At 45.0% G+C, this 23142-nt stretch overlaps 1 protein-coding gene across 3 annotated transcripts in view; it reads right to left on the minus strand.

Annotated features, from left to right (window-relative positions):
• HDAC4 (histone deacetylase 4) overlaps positions 1–23142 on the minus strand; it is a 182049-nt gene that overhangs the window by 138348 nt on the left and 20559 nt on the right. For all 3 annotated transcript variants that reach the window (XM_060232591.1, XM_060232607.1, XM_060232600.1), the window contains exon 2: positions 2997–3210. In XM_060232591.1, coding sequence (XP_060088574.1) covers positions 2997–3018 — 22 coding nt within the window. In that variant the 5' untranslated portion in view covers positions 3019–3210. The remainder of the gene's footprint in view (positions 1–2996; positions 3211–23142) is intronic.

A 23142-nucleotide genomic window follows, 5' to 3' on the forward strand; every position in this document is an offset into this window, starting at 1 on the left:
GGATTCTCCAGAACTCTTTGTCAGACTGAATGTTAAAAAAAAATAAACAAGAAAAGGAAGAAGCTTCCCAACAGTACACAAAATCCTGGATAGTCTGCCTTGTACTTTCAATGTCAGTAGCAGAGCTAATCCTGGCATCCAGTAACACCCTGCTTTGTCATGATCAAGAAGCATTAAAATGATTACATTTCACAGAATCCATACAGCAAATATACATTACTAACAAGATAGATGTTAATTAAATGGGGTACCAAATATTTAAAGCTGGAAACTGCTTCTGTATTTAGAATGTTAAAAATGTGGACTAGATGACCCTGGAGGTCCCTTCCAGATCTATGATTCTATTATTACTATGGACCATCAAGTTGCAAACAACTTATGGGAACCCCAGCAAACAGCTTTCAAGTCAAATGCGAAGCAGAGGTCATTTGCCACTGCCTTACTCTACAGGGCCTTCCTTGGTGGTCTCCTATTCAAGTTCTGACCCTGCTTAGCTTCTGAGATTTGACAAGATCAGGCTACACCATGCCACCTTCTCTCCCATGTTAAAAATACATTTATATTTCTGCAGTGTTTTTACTAGATCACTTTAGCTTTCGTAATAACTCATTCTTTCCACAGACATTACAGAAATTCCTGAACAATCATCTGAGACCTAAAAAATGCACAATCCCATCCTAAGATCTTAACACCTGCTTAGTGCTGATCTAATATACTCGTCATTATCCTTCACTTGCTCAGCAAAAAAGGAAAAGTGCAAAAAGGACTCCATTACAAGATGAACAGCACTCACACCAGAATCCATAGCAACCTCACCACAATCCACCAATCATGGGCTGTGTGCTAACAATGTCCCTGTGAAAGCAGCCAGTCAGTACATGCTGACACACCCACATGTCAAGGGATTCCAAACTAGGACCAGTAACTGAGTCTAGAATGGCACCAGTTAACCTGAAGGATCTTCCAAGTCCCAGTGAGGCTTGGATACACAATGTTGTTCTGAGATGACCAAGAAGGGAACAACTGAGACCGAGTGGTGAGGAACCAGTAACAGATGGAGAAAAAAATAATAATCCCTCAACATGCAACAAACACTGCAAAAGCATGTGGTGAATAAGCCCTTTACAGGCACTCTCTCACAGCATACCTTATAAACCAAAAATGTTGTGGTCTTAATAAACTAACTGATACCCCTAAGACTGAGGGAGCAAATAACTTGAGGGGTATTTTTCCAAGGATGGTAGCATTCCTGGAGTAAAACCCTAGGCCTCTCTGGGAGCAAGGCAATATTTCTAAGAAAATATTTCCTTTTGTAGGAGCAGAATGGGGAAGGTAGGGGTACAGCCTCTATATGGTGGAAGAGAGATCATTTTAATCAAGCATAACAATCTGACAACAGTTAACAGTGGTTACTGACTCCTATGTTTGGATGTACTGGGAACAATGAAGTACTGAAACTAGAGAGAAGTTGCAGACACCTTCAAAACTACCATTTTACAGCAGATGAAAACTTGGACTGCGATAATGGTTCAGATTTTGAAGCAGAGTACAAGGATTTGCATGAAGAGAAGAAAGATCTCTCAAAGAATGAGTAATAAGATGGAAACAAGATTGTTGTAATGGTCAAGATAATGACTGTCATTGATGCTTCTTGTAAGGCTTGAAACATAGAGGAATAACGTCTGTTGATTTCAGCATATAGCATAATTTTTCTGATGCTCCAGCTTGTTGTGTATCTTGTTTAAAAGGCCTTTGTCCTCAAGAAGCAAGTCTGCAATATGCACTTTTGGCCTATGTCAAATGAGTTTGCAGGAAAGTTTCATGGGTACCATGGACCAAGACCAATACACAGGTTCTAGATCAAATCAAATCTAAATTCTCCCTAGAAGCTAAAATGACTAAACTAAGGCTGTTGAACTTTGGTTAACAATAACGCTAGGAAAACTTGAAGGCAGTAGGAAGAAAGGACCCAACAGGAGATGGATTGGCTCTTAAGCCACAGCTTTCAGTTTGCAAGACCTGAGCAAAACTGTCAATTACAGGACATTTTTTGGGTCATTAATTCATATGGTGGCCCTAAGCAATACTTAACACGCACAATCAAGCATGGCTATAGAAAGCCAGTGAGGCTGACATTAAATACCACATACCTACAACATGCTTGGATATCATATTCTGTTGTCTCTAAAAACAGATGCCACAGACCTAAAATCTGATAAGGGACCTCGGGCAAGATGGATCTTCTCCCACAGGAAATGCTGACAGTGTCTCATGTAGACAGAGAAACTGGAGATTTTAGAAGCCCTTGTTGTAGAGACGCTTCAACCAAATCCATCTGATTTGCTATACTCCTTGAGCACTGTAAGCAAATGGATGTCTTTCCTTGGCCTTTGGAGGTATCCACTATTGTGGATTTTGAGAAGGGATATGGGAAAACAACCGCAGTCCTCTGGTTGAATCCAGTACAAACTTTCAGTGCATTTCAAGATTGGTGCACTGAATGCAGGCTTAACCCTTCTTTGGTGAGTTGACGAAAGGCTTTTAAGGTGACTGGGACATGAGGCTCTGCTTCAGTGGACTCAAGCACAGAATGCGACTGCTGAGAAAGTTGTTGAGATGTCTGGATTCCCAAAGCTGTAGCCATTCTGGTCTTTTAAAAAACAGTACATAGCAAACAGTAATAAAACCTAACACTGAGCTATACATGATGGGTGCCTAGCAAAAGAGTCTCACTGATTAAATGCCCTGAATCCATGTATCTTATGTTTGTATCATAAACCTAGCTATACAAAGTTGCTTTGTCTGGAGTGCTATTCTGATTTTATTTTTTTTTTAACTTGGGGAGGCATTTGATGTATTTAGTGGGCAGGTTAAGAACCAAAGAATTAGGTAACTTAGCTTTCTCTGATTCGCACTCATCGCCATTAATCACATCTGACCAGGTCTGTACTTCACAAGACTATTTAGTTTTGAAAAATAAATGCTTCTGTTCTTACCTGGATGGCTTTGAGAACTCATTGCTAGAAGAACCTCAACTCTTTAAAACAAGTATTAAAGAGGGGTTGACTTCTGAAGAGATTCAGTGCTCTGGTGGAAAACAGGAAGCATATCCAGGGAACACATTCATAGCAGGTCAGACATTCTATGCTGTAAAATGATGTCATCCAGTGGGATAGTAGACAATCTTCATGTTGTTTCCCAAGTGTAAATCTGTAGAGAGGTTGGTGGGAAAATTGTAAAAAATCCAGTTCATAAAACAAATAAATACACACACATTTTAGTATATATAAAAATACATTTTAGTTTATAATTTTGAATCATGTGACAATTGACGCCAGCCATTTTAGTTTACAATTGACGCCAGCTTCTATGCATGACTCGGAGAGCCTGTATCATGAAGGGATGAATCCTACAAGCACGAAAGCCTGAGGAAGCCTCTGTGGGAAACGAAAATTTAGCTAGCGTTTCGTCGCTTTGTGCCTGGACCTGGAACCCCAATATCAATATAAACATCTTTAATAAGGAACGGGAGTTCCGTTATGAAAATTTGAACCTTCATATAGACTTTGTATGCTTTCCAGTCGTGTCTGCAGCACTGGATTTTGTATAAAAGTGGGATTATTCCCTTATGAAATTGACAAAGACTTTTGTTTACTTGTGTTGACTGGTATTTAATATTCAGTGCATAAGCCTGTAGCTCCGTGAGCCTGCGGCTTTTTTTCCTGCTTGTGCAATTGAGAGAGCCTGGCAAAACAAGCTCCCCCTCCCCCCTTCCTCTCCCAGGAAGGAGCCTCAGCAAATGAAGAAAATAGAGGCTTTCCTCTGTAGCTCTCGTGCGATTGAACAAGCCTGGCAAAGCAAGCTGTATGCAAAAGGAAGCAAGAGAGAGAGGGGAAGTAGATGACAGCCACTTGCTTGGGAATAGAGGAATGCTTATTAAATTTGCAGATGATATTAAATTGGGAGGGATTGCAAATACAGTAGAAGACAGAAACAGGATACAGGATGATCTTGACAGGCTGGAAAACTGGGCTAAAGTCAATAAAATGAATTTTAACAGAGATAAATGTAAAGTTCTGCATTTAGGTAGGAAAAATCCAATGCATGGTTATAGGATTGGGGGAGGCTTGTCTTAGCAGTAGTATGTGTGAAAAGGATCTAGGGGTCTTAGCAGACCATATGCTGAACATGAGTCAACAGTGCGATGTGGATAAAAAGGCGAATGCAATTTTGGGCTGTATCAACAGAAGTATAGTGTCCAGATCACGTGATGTGACGGTATCACTTTACTCTGCTCTGATAAGACGCACCTGGAGCATTGTGTTCAGTTTTGGGCACCACATTTTAAGAAGGATATAGGCAAGCTGGAATGGGTTCAGAGGAGGGCAACGAAGATGGTGAGGGGTCTGGAGACCAAGCTCTATGAAGAAAGGCTGAAGGAGCTGGGCATGTTTAGCCTGGAGAGGAGGTGTCTGAGAGGTGATAGGATCACCAGCTTCAAGTACTTGAAAGGCTGTCATCTAGAAGATGGTGTGGAATTGTTTTCTGTGGCCCCAGAAGGTAGGACCAGAACCAATGGGTTGAAATTAAATCAAAAGAGTTTCCAGCTCAACAACAGGAAACACTTCCTGACCATTAGAGTGGTTTCTCAGTGGAACAGGCTTCCTTGGGAGGTGGTGGGCTCTCTTTCCATGGAGTTTTTTAAACAGAGACTAGATGGCCATCTGACAGCAATGAAGATCCTGTAAATTTAGGGGGAGGTATTTGTGAGTTTCCTACATTATGCAGGAGGTTGGACTAGATGACCCTGGAGGTCCCTTCCAACTCTATGATTCTATGAAGTGCTGCAATGTCCTCCTCTACGCCCTAAAGGTATTCCCTTTTTATTTGTTCCTGTTATCATTTCCCAGTAAAGTGTGGGTGGGTTTGCTACTGGCAGGATACACTAAGCAGTTATGCAGCAGATGTCATCATGCTGTGCACTGTTCCTTTCTTTAATCTGTGAAGCTTAGCACCTCATAGCATCTTCCTCTGCCTAGAAAAGCGTATGGATGTATCAGCACTGACTTTGCCAGCTGTGGCAAGACTAGTAAGTGCATATTCCCTTAGCAGTTGGCAGGACCACAGCCTCTTTTTTCACTTCTACTACGAAGCAATACATACTTCTTACTAAATGTGAACAGAATGAGCTGCACACTTTTTGCAGAAATCGGAAAGGCATGCCTTAAAGGCTTTGATCCTATGCATGATAATCAAACTCAGTACCATATACTTCTGAATAACATCCTAGCAGGGCTTTTTTTGTAGCAGGAACTCCTTTGCCATTAGGACACCCCCCTGATGTAGCCAATCCTCCTGGAGCTTACAATAATAAGAGCCCTGTAATAAGAGCCCTGTAAACTCTTGGAGGACTGGTTACACAAGAGGGATGTGGCCTAATATGCAAAGGAGTTTCTGCTACAAAAGAAGTCCTGATCCTCAGAATCAAGCCATAAATACATCAGTAGAATTAAACTGTTCAGGTCAATGATCTAATTTCTGGTGTAGTGGTTATAGTGTTGGACCAGGTACAGCGGTGGCTTAACTTGCTTAACGTAAGAGCCACATAGAACAAAGATAAGATGTTTGAGAGTTGCAAGACAGGAACAAATTTTACACACACGTTTATTAGAACTCTTAATACTTCATGATATGTGTGAAAGAAACGGGTATGGCTCCCGAACCACAGTTTAGCCACCCCTGGACTAGGATCTGGGAGATTTAGATTTGAATCCCTATAGTCACACACTCTCTCATTCTAACCTACCTCACAGCATTGTTATGAGGATAAAATGAGAGAAGAATGATAATCTGCTTTAGGTCCCCATTGTACAGAAAGGTGTATAGATTAAGTAAATATCTTCCTATCCTAGGTATCTACTCTTTTTTTAGATAGCTTGAAGGTTCAAGCATCAATTGCTTCTAATTTGTTTTTTAAAGGACAGGGAGTAGTCCTAAGCATATCTACATGGAAGAAAGAAAGATCCATTTTGTTCATACTTCCAATATACAAAGCAGCAGAACTAGGATTTCAGAACCAGAAAAGCAATCCAAATGAAAGCCAGTCTAAAGCAAGAAGAAAAAGCAGAGGACACTGCAGTAAAAAAGGAGGTGCCAATCCAACCCAATAGATCAAAATCAGAGGAAGTTTTTGGTAGTAGCTTGGAGGTTATTACTGCTTTTAGTCACAGCCCTCTGATCTTCCAGCCCTCATGCACTTACTATTAACACATCAAAGTCTCCATAGTGTTGTTTTTGTTCCTGTATGAAATCTTATATTTGATGGATTCTGTATTTATTGTGTGGATTATTGTATATTCTGTGACTATTAATATGCCAATAAAGGTATACGATGATGAAAAGGAGGTGACACATACAATTAACAGTGCAATAGACTACATTAATATACTCAGACCCCACAAAAGGAGTATCAGAAAACTGCTAAACATTATAGTTACCCACAAATATACAAGAACTAATCTGTACAGACACACCAAAGGAAACTTGGCCAGACACCTTCTACCTGCTACACAAGATACACAACCCTGAAAACCCAGAAAGCCACTTGCAAAGATAATATCACTGTAGTGGTGGGCTAGCTATTTGGCCACTGTAGATGTAAAATGGTGTGGAAATCTCATTTGGAAGTTCACCAAAAGAAAAAAGAGCAGCTTTTCCAAAACAGTTATAGTTGAGTACCTCTCCTGATAAAGACAGCTCTGCAATTGAATCCAGAAGTTTTTTAAGATCTTGCAATCAGTTTCTTCAGTGATCACTATACCTGAATCAGTCAGGAAAGTGTTGTCAGATGCTCTTCACTGTGTTGCTCAACTGTATTTGCCAATTTAAGGTTATCTAACTTACTGGGAATAATGGGATTTGTGTTTTCCTTATATTTTTAAATATACTTGTTAATCTTATATTAAATGATTAAGAGAATTGTAAATCATAATAGCTGTGCTGGCATTGTTTTTAACCTACCAAAAATATTCAATAAATTATGCAATGGAACAAGAACAATTTGCAAACGCTCAGCGCAATGCAGAACACTTCAAAACAAGAAGTCTAAATTCTTGTCTTCTAAATTCTACTTCTTTGTTCTTGGCTATCTCAATACATCAGTAACTTATCTCAATACATCAGTAAGAAAAATGAATACAATTCAAAGACTGACAAAGAAGCACCTTCAAGCAGAACTTCAGCCACTTGCTTCTCTACGTTGGCACATAAAAAATGGAATTATCAGGGAAAAGCTCTCTTTTACCCCTTGCTTTTCAGATTTAGAACTTGAATTCTAAACTGCCCAACACCAGTTCAGCAAGACAGAAAATCTTCACAAATCTTTCCTTAATTATATTTTGAAACCCTGAACTCAAAATAGAGTGTAATCTACTACACATAATAATCTGCTTTCACATAAACAACATAAATGCAGCTGCCAAAATAAATGCAGCCATGCAAAGGCACCAACAAACCAGGTGACACCTCCTAATTTAAATTAGGTGTAATGATTTTTAACATATATGTGTGTGTTTAATTGTTGGCAAGCTGCAGCAGAAAAACATGGATGCGTGAGTGAGGTGATGAGGGGGTGAATGAGCAGAGCTAAGAAGTGTGTGTGGAGAGAGACAGAGAGAAGTCAATCAGCAGTTAACTCTCAGCAGAGTATCAGCCATGGTCAAATAGCAGTCTACAGAGTCTGAAACCATAGTCTTCTGGCTAGAAGCCCACTAAGTGCTGTGAAATGTATTAAAGTTTCTAAAGAAGAGACTGATAATACTAAGAGGATATATTCATGGCTAAAGAGAGTCAACCCCAATACTGTCAAAGTATTATAAGAGTATGAGAGAAAGAAACAATTGAGAGTGAGGAGTGTTAGTAAAGTGAATGAGAGTGATACCTCAATTACTGTATTTTTCAGACCATTAGACGCACCGGACCATAAGACACACCTTCGTCTTCTGCCATCTTCCGCTGCCTCCCAGCACAGCCATCAGGGATGCAGGTGCCATTGCAGCCTTCGGGCTGGAGCCAGGCACGCAGGCGCGCACGAAGCGCTGGGTTTGCGGCGGGGCGGAGGAAGCCAGGCACGCAGGCGTGGAGGGAGCCAGGCACGCGCGAAGCGCTGGGTTTGCGGTGGGGCAGAGGGAGCCAGCCACGTGTCCCGCCAGCGACCGGGTTTGCAGTGGGGGCGTTTATGGTCCGGTGAGTCTGGGTTTGTGGTGGGGGCAGAGGGAGCGATCCCGGCGCTTGTCTCCCAGGGCTGCAGGCCCCTTCCCCCTGCCTCCTTTTTTTCAGTATTCGCTCCATAAGACGCACGCACTTTCCACCCCACTTTTTTTGGGGGGGGGGGAGTGCTTCTTATGGTCTGAAAAATACGGTAGTAATTATTAACTTCCGCTGTGTTATCTGCTGAAATTATAAGTAATTATACATCCTGAAACCAATACGCTTCAGGTACAAGTAAATTCTTCTTTTGTTTTATTAAAACCTGAAAATAAGAACATAAGAGAAGCCATGTTGGATCAGGCCAACGGCCCATCCAGTCCAACACTCTGTGTCACACAGTGGCAAAAATTTTTATATATACACACACACTGTGGCTAATAGCCACTGATGGACCTGTGCTCCATATTTTTATCTAAACCCCTCTTGAAGGTGGCTATACTTGTGGCCGCCACCACCTCCTCTGGCAGTGAATTCCACATGTTAATCACCCTTTGGGTGAAGAAGTACTTCCTTTTATCCGTTTTAACCTGTCTGCTCAGCAATTTCATCGAATGCCCACGAGTTCTTGTATTGTGAGAAAGGGAGATTCATACATTAGAATAACATAAGAGTCTCATCCTCAGGGCCACATAGTCCAACGAAGAAGCCATAGAGCTTGGGCACAATTCAGTGGAGAACATTAAATAAAGTGTTTAGAATTAAATTCCTGATGGCAGCATTACATACACTAAGAGAGAAGTCATGACACAAGGACTCAGTTTTTCCAACATTGAAAACTCCGAGTCCAATTTAAGAATATTCCCATACCACTGATTCACTAAGAGTTGTTTGTGCTCACCTCTCTCCCATTGAAAACAGCAAGCTTTCATCTTTGTGCCCTACTTACTTTTTGTATTCACACTCTCTCAAAATAACCCACCAAATACCATGACAACCCCACTTTCAACATATTTTATATAGTCTGCATTTTGCAAATGTATAGCTTGCATGAGTGGTTGCAAGAACTGCAGAGCTAATAAAACTACAGCCAACACTACAGAATTAACACATGCAGCTCCATAGCTATCTACAACAGATTAATCGTGTTTTAAGCTTGCTCAAGCATATTTAGTATAAATTGGCAAGCAGCTTTTTCTAAAGGATCTTGGAGCAATGAATTCATGTTGGTTATTCACCAAGTTATAACTGTATTGTTTAACATTTGAAAAACTATAAGACAGGGGTGGCCAATGGTAGCTCTCCAGATGTTTTTGCCTACAACTTATAAGAACATTCATCACCTCTTTCAGCAGGCAGTAGAATTACATGAATGAACTACCTTCGCATTGCTATGAGGTGGGAAGAAATCCACACTGGGATTACTACAGTGCTGACAGATCACCTGAAACAGCTCAAGCAAAGGGACCTCTTCCCTAGGATGAACTGGCTTTGGCCTATTCTGCTCTACCTGCACCAGGGCAGCTCTGCGCTTGAGTGGTCTGTGTAGCAGGAAAGAAGGAAGAATCAGAGCTCTCACTGGGCCTCCTCTGCATGCCCTGCAGAGCCTCTTCCTCCTATTAATTTCTGCAGCCACAAATTCCTAGCTATACATCCAAGGTCACAGAGGCCTGGAAATCCTAAAAATTAGTCCCATCCCTCAAAGTCAGATATCTGCTAGGATCCTTGGGAAAGTACACCAGTTCCCACCTGAAGCAGAGCTAACCAGAAGTCAAGGCTCTGAGTGTCAGAACTTGCATCTGTTACGGAAGAACACTGGGGAATAGAGACGTTTGTGATAGCCCCCTCGTCCTCGTTCGATGTAGTAGTAGGGGCGGGGTGGCTAGCAAGGCACCAGCCCGACATCCAGTGGGAAGCACAGATCGTCAACTTCCCAGACTGGAGGTGCGAGCACTACCATTGGCGGAGGGAATGGGGACCCAAGCCCCCGCCGCAAAACGAGAGACTATGCCTGACTATAGAGGAAGTTAAGTCAATCTTGAAACGGGTGTTTAGTGAGGAGGAGGCCAACGAGCTACCCCCGCACCGCCCCACTGACCGCGCTATTGAGCTGATCCCCGGGCAAGAGCTGCCAAAAGCCAAGCTCTACTCCATGGGGTGGGCGGAGAAGGTGGAATTAAAGAAATTCATAGACAAAAACCTGAAACGGGGCTTCATGGCGGGGGGATCACTACCCGGTCCGGGAAGAAAACGGGAGCCCCGGAACCGAGAGAAAAAGAACGCCTGGTGGCCGAGTCAGAAGCAGAGGGAGGAGAAAGACCTGAGGGCATGGAAAAGGGGGAGGGGGGACTCTGGTATTACAACGGGAAGATATACGTGCCGAAATGCTTAAGGGGGGAAGTCCTGACGCAATGCCACTCCAGCCGCTTGGCGGGGCATTTCGGCTACGTAAAGACATTGCATTTAGTAACACGGCAATTCTGGTGGCCACAAATGAAAAGGGATGTTTCAGAGTTTGTAAGCTCCTGCCCCACTTGCATCATGGCCAAACGAAGCGGGGGAAACCGCCTGGGCTCCTCCAACCATTACCGACCGCCGCGAGACCGTGGGCGGTGGTCTCAATGGACTTTATAGTAGAGCTACCACCCTCCCAGGGAAAAACTGTGATTCTAGTGGTGGTAGACACCTTCTCGAAGCAGGCCCACTTCATCCCATGCGAAAAATTGCCCACGGCTAAGAAGTTGGCCCATTTGTTCTTCCACCACGTGGTCCGTCTCCACTCGTTTCCCGATAAGGTGATTAGTGACTGCGGGCCTCAGTTCGTTGCCAACTTCTGGCGGGAGTTCTGTAAAATCACAGGCATGGAGCAGGGGCTCAGCTCCGCCTACCACCCCCAGACAGACGGACAGACAGAGAGGGTGAACGGACTGCTGGAGCAATACCTCAGGTGCTATGTCAACTACCAACAGTCTAACTGGGTGGAGCTCTTACCCTTCGCGGAGTATGGGTACAACAACAGCCTGCACAGCTCCACCAAAACCTCCCCTTTCCAGATAGTCAATGGCTACGAGGAGAAACCCTTCCCACTCTTACCGGCGCCATCTGGGGCCCCGGAACCGACCTCATGCCAACAGTGGTGGGAGGGGATCCGAAAGGAGTGGAAGGTGATACAGGACAATTTAGAGAGTGCGAAAGAGGACTATAAAAAACACTTCGACCGAAAGCACTCCCCCCAGTGGACTTTCAAGGAGGGGGAGAGCGTGTTTCTCTCAACTAAGAACCTTCCTCTTCACCAGACCTGTCGAAAACTGGCGTACAAGTACCTAGGCCCTTTCAAAATAAAACGGGTGATCAATGAGGTGACCGTGGAACTGGAGCTACCCAAAATGTTTAGTAAGATCCACCCTGTTTTTCATTGCAGCCTTCTTCGCAAAGATCCTGGAGCTACGTCCTGGCACCCTCGCCCTCCAGAGCCACCACCTACTCAAGTGAAGGGCCAGAGCCACCATGAGGTGCAGGAGATCCTAGACTCCAGGGTCCAGCGAGGGGTATTGTACTACCTAATAAGATGGAAGTACTTTCCTCCTAGCTGCTATGAATGGGTCAAAGCCAGTGATGTGTGTGCCCTGCAACTGCTCAAGAAATTCCACCTACTGTACCCACACAAGCCCCGAACGAGAGCTTAGGGGGGGGCAGTATGTCAGAACTTGTATCTGTTATGTGAAGGGCCAGAGCCACCATGAGGTGCAGGAGATCCTAGACTCCAGGGTCCAGCGAGGGGTATTGTACTACCTAATAAGATGGAAGTACTTTCCTCCTAGCTGCTATGAATGGGTCAAAGCCAGTGATGTGTGTGCCCTGCAACTGCTCAAGAAATTCCACCTACTGTACCCACACAAGCCCCGAACGAGAGCTTAGGGGGGGCAGTATGTCAGAACTTGTATCTGTTATGTATGCTGAGCTTGGTAATGTTAGCCTAACTGACTCCATTTTGTAATTGTATACTAATCCCATGTCCTTGTAGCTAGGGCCACTAACCAAATGCTTTGCATTTCAAACAAACTGTAACCACTGAAGGGTGGCAGATAGCCTCTGGAAAACATCTGCAGGTGTCCTTTGAAGCCGACCGACCAGAGCATTACAGCAGGACTCCTTCCTCCTTTTGGAGATAAGGGACCCTGGGAACATACAACTGTCTCCCAGAATGTGAGAAATGGTTTTATTGTTTCGGTAACAACTGCATAAAAAATGTATCAATCGCTGAGCCTGTTATCAGAGTCAACTTGTGCCTTCCCTGAACGCAGTTCTCAATAAATGCCTTATACTTTTGCAACAAAGTAATGGGCCTCGTTTGAAGTTCTTCAAGTTCTAACATTGAGAAGGCACAGAGCAGTTCCTGGAGTATGTATGAACACACCATGCTAAGTGGTACAAAGGGAATATGTATATCTTTTGCTTGGGTTCTTGAGTTGTGTGGGATGGAAACTGTGTGCCTGAAGCTTCCTCCTAGCTCTTAGTGTGTGTTCAAGCATATAGTCCTAGTTCTGCTGATTGTGGTGAATCATCTGCTAGGGATGCTATTCTGTGAGACTTGGAGGAGGAGCACAAGGTCATAACTGAAGCAGTCCTTAATCAAAAGTCAAGGCTCTAATAGGTGAGACAGCGGTTCCAAATGCAACCAACCCAGTGCATGCTAGCAGCAGTTTTGTATGGGAGTTTAGTTGGCAAGTCTAAGGGGAACCAAGAAACAACTGACGGATGATATACAAGTAAGCTCTTGCATGAGTGCAGTTCAGGGGTGAGGAACAAGAAAGTTCAGGTAAACACCATTCTTGACCCTTCGCATGCAAAAGAAGCGAACTGGCTATGAAGATAGAAAGCCATGAGGAGGAAAGAGCTATCCAGTGTTTCATAAAGAATGTTCCGCTGGGCAGACATTTTGAATGTACGCTGCACAGATCATTGACTTTGTTCTCAGGGAACAGGTCTCCCTTGAGGCTAGAGCTGCCAACCAGGAGCAGATCAGTCACAGAAATATGTGAGACAAGACCCATAAGGATCTACTACAACAGTCCCACTCCCAGCCCAATGATATTTTTGCCAATGAAGAGACTGAGAGCACTGGAGCACAAGATTGTCCAGATAAGGAAGGCAAAATGAACCCACAGAAGGGATGCCTTGCTTGGGTGATGAACCAAAATACTCCCATACTTAGGCTAGTTCTCTGGGGTCAAGGGGAGGTAGACTTCTAGTAATGGTAAATCTGATCATTAGGATCACAGAGAAAGGGGCTTGTGATTAGTATTCTGACTGCATGGTGACTTGCCTCCCAGGAGAAGAGGGAAGTTATCTGGCTTAACTGTTGTAACTGTCCTTAAAATCTGTGCTGGAAGCTACAGTAGACCTGTCAAGCACGCTTATTTCTGTAACATAATGGGTTCTTAGTCAAAGAGCAGGTCACCAGCTCTCTACTGCTCCCCCCTTATTTACAACCATTGGGCAAGTAATAAATCCATCTGGCCCAAGGATGTTTATGCTACAGCCTTGTTGGTGCAACGAAAGTCGCCTCTCCCACAGGTTCACACAGACAACTCTTATCTTCTGCTAGAGAAGTGTGAGAACGGGAGATGTTTTTAATAGCCTAAATTCCTTAGTAATAAAAGAGATAGTGTTTAGTAACCTTTGAACCCTTGACTCAAGTATGCATCTGTAATGTAACCTTTGAACATATCCTATATAACAACTGTGTAACCCTGTATACATCATTACTCCCAAGGCTTGTGTCCTTGGTACAGCTTCTGAATTTCTAACAATAAAACAGCTTTGATTTAAAACAAAAGACTGCTTATTGAGAAATACCAGCGCTTGACATTTTGGGAGTCATCTTGCTTGGGGACGTAACTGACTTGGAAACTTTCTACCCAAATGGCGGAGAGAGCTCCAAATAATGGAGAAGTCCCCGAAAACCCAAAATGACCAATTGGTGAAGATCAAGGACCCGACACAGCCTCAAGGCAACCTCCGTGGCACATACTCAACACCAGGAGGCCAGCAGGGCGAGGATCTCCACTGCACATACAACGACTGTTTATAACCCGAACAGATTGGGGCCCCAAGAGGTCCACCAGCCTAATGTACGAAGCACCCACTCGGAGAGAGACGATCTTGGCGCTGCCCCCCCCTACGCACATGGATGGGAGACAATAGTGACCAGGGCACCTCGGAGGCGAGCGGTGCAGATGGTCAGGAAGAGCGATGATCCGATCCCAGATGAGGAGGAGGAACAAAACCCCATCCCGCGGGACTTTCTCCAAATGATGAGATTAGAAATGGCAGAGATGGCCAAAGAGATGCGAGCAAACAATGCATTTACAGAAGAGATGCGAGCCAACAATGCATTCATGGCCCAAGAGGTGAGGAAGCAACTAGACCAGACATCGCAGCCACCAGCGCAAAGAGGGAGGCAACCACCACAATCCCCCCTACTACTTCCACAGCTGCCCCTGCAATCTCAGCCACTGGTACCGCCGCGAGATTACGGGTGAGGCCGCAAGCTGGATACCACCTTCGACGGAGACCCCAAAGAGATGGAGTACTTTTCAATACAAGCCAATGATTTTATGTTCCCCTGGGGGCACACTTTCCCCGATGAATTCAGTAGAGTGGATTACTTAGGCTCGAAACTGAAGGCGGCCGCCAAGAGATGGTACGTGAGCCTGTATGAGACCAGGAGCCCCGAACTAGACATGGTAGCGGTGTTCGTAGGAGCCCTACTGACACAGTATGAAGAACCTTTGCAAAAGACCCGAGTACTGACCACGCTGAGGGACCTACAACAGGGACTCAAAGCCGTGAGAGAGTATGCAGCCGAATTCCGAGCCAATGTGGCCAAAGTGCGAGGGTGCAACGAGCACATGAAGATAAAGCAGTTCCAGAGGGGCCTGAACACCAGTGTACTGAATTCAGCCCTCCAACAGGCCCACCCTACCACACTGGTAGGGTGGGTGCAACTGGCAGGTTAGGTGGAAGCCAACATGAATGGCTCTCCAGAGTCAACAGCAGCAAGGAGTTAAGGGGGATGTGAGTCTCGGCCGGGGGCTAAAGCAGAAGGGCGGAAAGCAAGTCAGTCTAGGGGAACAGCTAAACCATCCACCCCTAGATGTTGCTTTCGGTGCGGCGACCCCAACCATATGGCGGCCAACTGCCCCAAGTGGCCTCAAGGCCGCCCCCTCACCCCGAAGACCAGCGCACCCAAGGCGAAAAAGGCAGAGGGACGAGCGAAATATCCAGCTAAGAGCAGCTCAGAGCAGCATCCGCAACCACACGGGAGAAAGAAATCATCGTTGACAAGCTGGGAGAAGACGCCTGGGAAGACGAGCTGGCAGGAAAGGAGGGCGACCTGCACTGAGAAGTAGCAAGCAGCAGGTCGTGGAATTAACGGCGCCACTGAGGGTGAGAATTACTGGGACCTTGTTTTTCATCCCACTGACTTTACTGAATCCTAGACTTAAACGTTTTATACGTGCCAGAGCACTACTAGATTCGGGGTGCACCAAAGACATAATCACACCCAAACTAGTAGAAGCTCTTGGACTCCCTACGAGTCCACTACAACACCCCATACAATTTGAGCAAATAGATGGGACAGTGATGAAGCGGAAACCCAGTATGGAGCAAACCCAGGGGGTGTCAATGGGGATAGAAGACCACTGAGATAAAGAAATTTTTGTTGTGGCCCCTTCTTCATTTGACATTGTCCTAGGAGTGGGATGCTTAGCCAAACATGAACCCAACATAAAATGGGAAGACCAAACCATAGACTTTATAGATGGGGGATGCAAGCCCCATCAATGGAACGTGGAATGGAGTCCGGAACCGCCCCCTCTGAATGAAAAACTATGCCTCACTATAAAAGAGGTGAAATCAATTCCCCAGGAGTACAGAGACTTAAAACAAGTTTTCAGTGAAGAAGCTAATGAGCTTTCCCCCCATTGAGATACAGACTGTGCTATAGAATTGATTCCGGGGCAGAGCCTTCCTCGAGCTAAACTATACTCCATGGGGTGGGCTGAAAAAGCAGAACTTCACAAGTTCCTAGACAAGAACTTAAAGCGAGGATTCATCAGACCGGTTACAGCCCCCCACGCTGCCCTGCGCTGTTTAGGAAGAAGAAAAACAGGGGGCTCAGGCTATGTACGGATTTTAGGCGGATCAACGTGATTTCAACCTCGAATGCTTACCCCATACCCCTAATAAAGGATATTAAGCACTGTGTCGGAGGGAAAGATTTTACCAAGCTGGATCTAAGAGATGCTTATTTCCGGGTACGCATAAAAGAGGGAGATGAATGGAAGACTGCGATGGGGCAATTTAAATACTTAGTCATGCCATTCCGGCTACAAGGGGCCCTGGGAGCTTTCATGAACTTTATAAATGAGGTCCTGCGAAAACGTTTGTACCAAGGGGTAGTGGTGTACCTGGATGATACAATTATTTATTCAAATGACCTCCCCTCCCATGTGAAATTAGTGAGGGCAGTTTTAGCAACCCTCTATGAAAATCAGCTGTATGTAAAACTATCCAAGGGTGAATTCCATCAGACCGAACTGGATTACTTAGGTTAGAGTGTCAGGGAGGGTTTGGCAGTGGACCCTGCCAAAATACAAGCCGTACTAGATTGGGAACCCCTGAGGACATGTAGACAGCGCCAATCCTTCATCAGATTTGCAAATTTTTATCGTAATTTTATACATGGGTTCGCACATACCATGCTCCCTTTGACAGACCTGCTTAAAACGAAAGGGAAAGGTCCAGAAGCCAAGTGGCCAGGAGCAAAATTAAATTGGACAGAAAATTAACAAGAAGCCTTCAACAAGTTAAAAAGATTGCTCACCAGCGAACCTATACTGATTCACCCCACTGAATTAAAGCCCTTTGTGGTCCAATGCGACGCCAGCGATGTCGCTGTGGGGACAATTCTCATGCAACCAGATGAGGGGGGGAGATCCCTAAAACCGTGCGCTTACATCTCTAAAAAATTCTCTCAAGGTCAGAGGAATTGGTCAGTGTGGGTCAAGGAAGCTTTCACTGTAACTTTCGCCTTAAAGACACGGCGATCATGGCTAGAAGGGGCGAGGGTCCCGTTTGAAATATGGACCAACCATAAGAACCTAGAAGCCCTTACTGGTTGCAGAAAACTGACTGAGAAACAGATCCGGTTGGCGAGATTTTTTGCTAAATTCGATTTTAAACTGAAGAACATCCTGGGATCTAAGAATTTTCTTGACGATGCATTATCCCAACTTCCCCAGCACAACAGCCAAAGGGAGGAGGTGATCAATTCACTCATTTCCCCCAGCCAATTGGGGGGAGTAGTAACTACCCGCTCACAAGCAAAGCGCAAAAAATTAGAAGAGAAGTGGGGGGGGGGGGGAGAAAGAAAGATTGCCGAGGTGGAAAAAGAAGGAGATGCAATACCCAAGGGGGTAAGGAAAGGGGAGGGGGGATTCTGGTACAAGCACAGTAAACTTTACGTACCAGAAAGCCTCCAAAAAGAAGTGGTCCAATTGCGTCCCGACAGCAAGCTATCTGGGCACTTCGGATATGTAAAAACTTTGCATCTAGTGAATAGACAATTTTGGTGGCTGTTTATGAAAAACGACATTTCTAATTATGTAGCTTCGTGCCCAATATGCTTGATGGCTAAGGGGGGGAAAGCCTGCAGGGTTGTTACAACCACTGGAAACAGCAACCAGGCCATGGTTGGTAGTCTCATTGGATTTAATCGTAGAACTTCCCCCCTCTCAGGGTAAGACCGTAATTCTTGTAGTAGTGGACACTTTCTCTAAGCAAGCCCACTTCATTCCATGCTCTTAAATACCCACGGTTAAAAGACTAGCTCAATTATTCTTTCAACATGTGGTGAAACTACACTGGTTTCCGGATAAGCTAATTAGTGACAGAGGCGCATAGTTCATTGCCAACTTCTGGCGGGAGTTTTGTAAATTAACCGAGATCGAGCAGGGATTGAGCTCTGCATACCATTCCCAGACCGACAGACAGATGGAAAGGATAAATGCGCTGCCAGAGCAATACTTAAGACGCTTTGTGAACTATCAGCAGTCCAACTGGGCACAGCTGCTTCCATTTGCAGAATATGGCTATAATAACAACATACATAACTCCACCAAATCATCCCCCTTTCTAGTAGTGAATGGGTATGAAGGGAAACCTTTCCCACAACTACCGGGGGAACGATGCCTGAAATACCATCAACTTTTGAGCAGTGGTGGGGAAAGCTGGGGAAAGCTTGGAACAACATCCAAGAAAATTTGGAATTGGCGAAGGAGAACTACAAAAAGCATTACAATAAGCATCATTCACCCGCTTGGGATTTTAAAATGAGAGATACAATGTTCCTATCTACCAAGAACCTGCCTCTACCACAAACTTCTAAAAAACTGGCATACAAGTTTTTGGGACTGTTCTGTATTAAACGTGTAATCAATAAACTGACTGTAGAACTCGAATTACCCAAACTGTTTAGTAAGATACATCCCATCTTTCATTGCAGTTTACTTTGGAGGGATCCTGGAGCCACCTTGGCACCCTCGACCCAAAGCTCCCGAACCTATTCCAGTGGGGGACCAGAATCACCATGAAGTAAAAGAAATCTTAGAGGCCTGTGGCGTTGCAGAGGTTTCTGGATGACGCTTCCACCTTAGATCCTTTTCAGTCCGGCTTCCGCCTGGGCCACGGGACGGAGACAGTGTTAATCGCCCTCATGGATGATCTCCGACAACATCTGGATTGAGGTGGTGTGGCGGTATTGCTGCTGTTAGATCTATATGGTCGATCACCAGCTGCTGACCCGCCGCCTCGCCGACGCAGGGTTTCAAGGGTTAGCCTTACAGTAACTTTCCTCTTTCCTTGAAAGTCGGGGACAAAGGGTGGCAACTGGGGGTGAGCTATCCCAGAAGCACCTACTTAACTGTGGGGTGGCCCAGGGGGCAGTTCTCTCCCCGATGTTATTTAACATCTATATGCACCCCCTTGCCCAGATTGCTCGGAGGTATGGGCTGGGTTGTCACCAGTATGCTGATGACACCCAGCTCTATCTACTGATGGGCAGCCGAACTGGTGACGTCTCTGTAAATCTGGACCAGGCGTTGCAAGCCGTGGCTGATTGGATTAAGCTGAGCGGGCTGAAATTGAATCCAGCGAAGGCAGAGGTCCTTTGTCTAGGTTGCGGCGGTCCGGAAGAAGGGATCTCCCTTCCAGCTTTTGACAGGGCACCATTGGTACCAGTGCGCGAGGTCAGGAGCTTGGAAGTGCTGCTGGAGTCTTCCTTAACAATGGAGACCCAGATAGCAGCCACTGCCAAATCCGCCTTTTTCCATCTTAGGCGGGCGAGGCAGTTGGCCCCCTTCCTGGAACGCCGCAACCTGGCAACAGTGATCCATGCGACGGTCACCTCGAGGCTAGACTACTGTAATGCCCTCTACATGGGGCTTCCCCTATACCAAACTTGGAAACTGCAGCTAGCGCAGAATGCAGCAGCCAGACTGCTAGAGGGACTACCTTGGTGGGAACATGTGCGGCCTAGACTGCGGGAACTGCACTAACTGCCAACTGTCTACCGAGTTCGTTACAAGGTGCTGATTATCACCTTTAAAGCCCTATATGGCCGAGGACCTGACTACCTTAGGGACCACCTCTCTCCATATGTTCCCCAGAGAGCACTGCGTTCCAGCTCACAAAATCTCTTGGAAATCCCTGGGCCCAAGGAGGTCAAATTAAAAACAACCAGGGAGCAGGCCTTCTCTATAAAGGCACCCCAATGGTGGAATCAGCTACCAGAAGAGGTGCGGGCCCTACGGGATCTTAACCAGTTCCATAGGGCTTGCAAAACCGCCCTCTTCCAACTAGCCTTTTAAGATAAACCTGGAATTATCATCAGGCTATCTTGTATATACTGCGACAGTAGCACCTTTATACTGTTTTTAGAGTAATGATTTTAATGTTAACTTATATATTGTATAATTTATATTGTTCTGTTTATTGATTGTATTATTTTGTTTTATTGTTATACCATGATATTTTATATCATGCCTTGTAAGCCGCCCTAAGCCTGCTTCGGCGGGGAGGGCGGGGTATAAATAAAAACTTATTATTATTAGATGCTAAACTGAAGCGGGGTGTATTGTATTTTCTGATTAGATGGAAACATTTCTCAACAGCACACGATGAGTGGGTAATTAGCTCAAATGTGAGAGTGCCAGCGCTGATTGAACAATTCTATGCTAAATATCCTTCAAAACCCCAGAAAGAAGCTTGGGGGGGGGGCAGTATGTCAAGCACGCTTATTTCTGTAACATAATTGGTTCTTAGACAAAGAGCAGGTCACCAGCCCTGGCCCAAGGATGTTTATGCTACAGCCTGGCTGGTACCACTTTCAAGTCGCCTCTCCCACAGGTTGACACAGACAACTCTTATCTTCTGCTAGAGAAGTGTGAGAAGGACCACTGGTACTTACCATGAGGGGTCATTCTCTGAGTACAGGAGGACATCTTGGGTGCTTTCCACCATCTTGTCAGGGAGGCAGGAAATAGAATAATTCTTCCTCTTCCTTGACCCTGGAGCACCCAGATCTCCTCAGTTGGGATACTCCGTTAAGCAGTCTCTAAACTATCAACCTGACTCACAATAAGGATACAGTAATAACAGTCAGTTAATATGCAAAAAGCATAACATAAGGAACTGTAAAGAACTGTACAGCAGCAGAAGAAAATGGAATAGATATAGCAGAATAGACCCTAGTATGAGCGATGCAACATGGTGGGCAAGATGACCTCCTGTACTCAGAGGAGAATGACCCCTCATGGTAAGTACCAATGGTCGTTCTCCCTCTGAGTAGGAGGCCATCTTGGGATATCCTTTAGCAGTAAATTAATGACTGGGTGGGGCATCGCTCTCTTCTAGGACCACATGTTGTAAAACCTTTCTGTCAAATGCTGCTTCTGCTGAACTGTAGGAATTTAATTTGTAGTGTCAGACAAATGTTGAGATAGAGGACCATGTTGCGGCCCTGCACACCAAATCTACCGAGGCATAATTGTTAAAGGCTGCATTAGTTGCAGCACTTCTAGCTGAATGTGCTGTAATACCTCTGGGTACTTCTAATTTCATTGCTCTATAGGCTTCCGTAATGCATTGTTTAATAGAATAGCTGATGGCTGAAGTTGACATCTTTTGGCCCAATCTTGGTTGTACAATGTTAATGAACATGGCATCCGTTTTCCGGATTGGTTCAGTCCTGATTAAATATGCTTTTAGACAGCGTCTGACATCTAGGTTATGCCACATTCGCTCCCTAGGATGTTTAGGGTCCGGACAAAATGGTGGCAAGTGAAGTTCTTGAGACTTGTGAAATTTTGACACAACCTTGGGTTGAAAAGTAGGATCTGTACGAAGAACTACTTTGTCTTTGTGAAAAATACAAAGTTCTTTCTTTACAGACAGTGCACTGATCTCCGACACCCTTCTTGCTGAAGTGATCACTATTAAGAAGATTGTCTTTAAGCGTAACCATCTCAGAGAAATGCCTTGAATAGGCTCAAAGGGTGTTTTAGTGAGTGCGGACAAAGCAGTGTGTAGACGCCACGTCGGAAACCTATGAGTCTGTGGAGGGCACTTGAGGGTGGCTCCCCTTAAGAACCTCCGTACATGTGCGTGCTTGGAGGGATCTTTACTTTGTATCAGTCCCAAAACGGAGGATAGTGCTGCTACCTGTCTCCGTAAGGTGGCTGGTTTCAGTCCAGATTGTAATCCATCTTGTAGGAATTCCAATATGTCTTGAATTGATGGATTTAGTGGATCTTTTGCTTTTCTGCAACACCACCTATGAAAAGCTTTCCAAGTGGTATTGTAAATTCTAATGGTGGACTTCTTTCTGGAGGCCAATGTGTCAGTGATCTCTGAAGAATAACCTAACTTCAGGAATGTAGACCGTTCAATTTCCACACGGTCAACTTCAGCCAATCTGGATGTGGATGCCAAATTGGACCCTGCATCAACATGTCTGGAACGATTTCTAGCTGGAGAGGTTGAGTGGTTGATAGCCTTTGGATAGATGAGAACCATGGGCGTCATGGCCACCATGGGGCTACTAATATGACCCGTGCTTTCTGATGTTGTACCTGTCAAAGAAACCTTGATAACACTGGAATCGGGGGGAAGGCATACAGTAGGCCCTGAGGCCAACTCACTGTCAGTGCGTCCACCGCTGCTGCAGTGAAAAAATCTGGTGCAAAAGGTTGTTACCTGGTAGTTGTCATGAGAAGCAAACAGGTCCATTATAGGCTGACCAAACAGTTCGACTATCTGCTAGAATATTGACGTCTTTAATCTCCATTCCCCTGGTTGTATGGTTGTTCAGCTGAGCCAATCTGCTTGAACACTGGCAATGCCCTTGATGTGTTCTGCCCTGATGGAAAGAAGGTGGTGTTCTGCCCAGTTGAATAATGTCTTTGCTTCCCTGGACAGAGCTGACGACCTCGAGCCCCCCTGATGGTTCAGGTAGGACTTTGCAGCCACATTGTCTGTTCTTACAAGCACATGCTGTTTCTGTACCTGATCGGTGAAGAATAATAGGGCTATGTGTATTGCTCGTAGTTCCAATACATTGATTGGCAGTTGGGCTTCTGATGGTAACCATCGACCCTGCGTTGGTATGTTGTCAAGCGTTGCTCCCCAACCTGACAGACTGGCATTTGTGAACATCTGCATCTCTCTGGGAAGATAGTAAACTCTCCCTTGTCGCAGATTGGAATCCCTGGACCACCACATCAGAGATTTCTTGACCTCTAATGTGACCTTGATCTGTGGATTCTGTTTTGTCATGATCTGGTACTGGTGAGGGCGGATTAACCTTTGTAC

The sequence above is a fragment of the Heteronotia binoei genome, chromosome 1 (genome assembly GCF_032191835.1).
Source record: "Heteronotia binoei isolate CCM8104 ecotype False Entrance Well chromosome 1, APGP_CSIRO_Hbin_v1, whole genome shotgun sequence".
NCBI classification, from domain to species: Eukaryota; Metazoa; Chordata; class Lepidosauria; order Squamata; family Gekkonidae; genus Heteronotia; species Heteronotia binoei.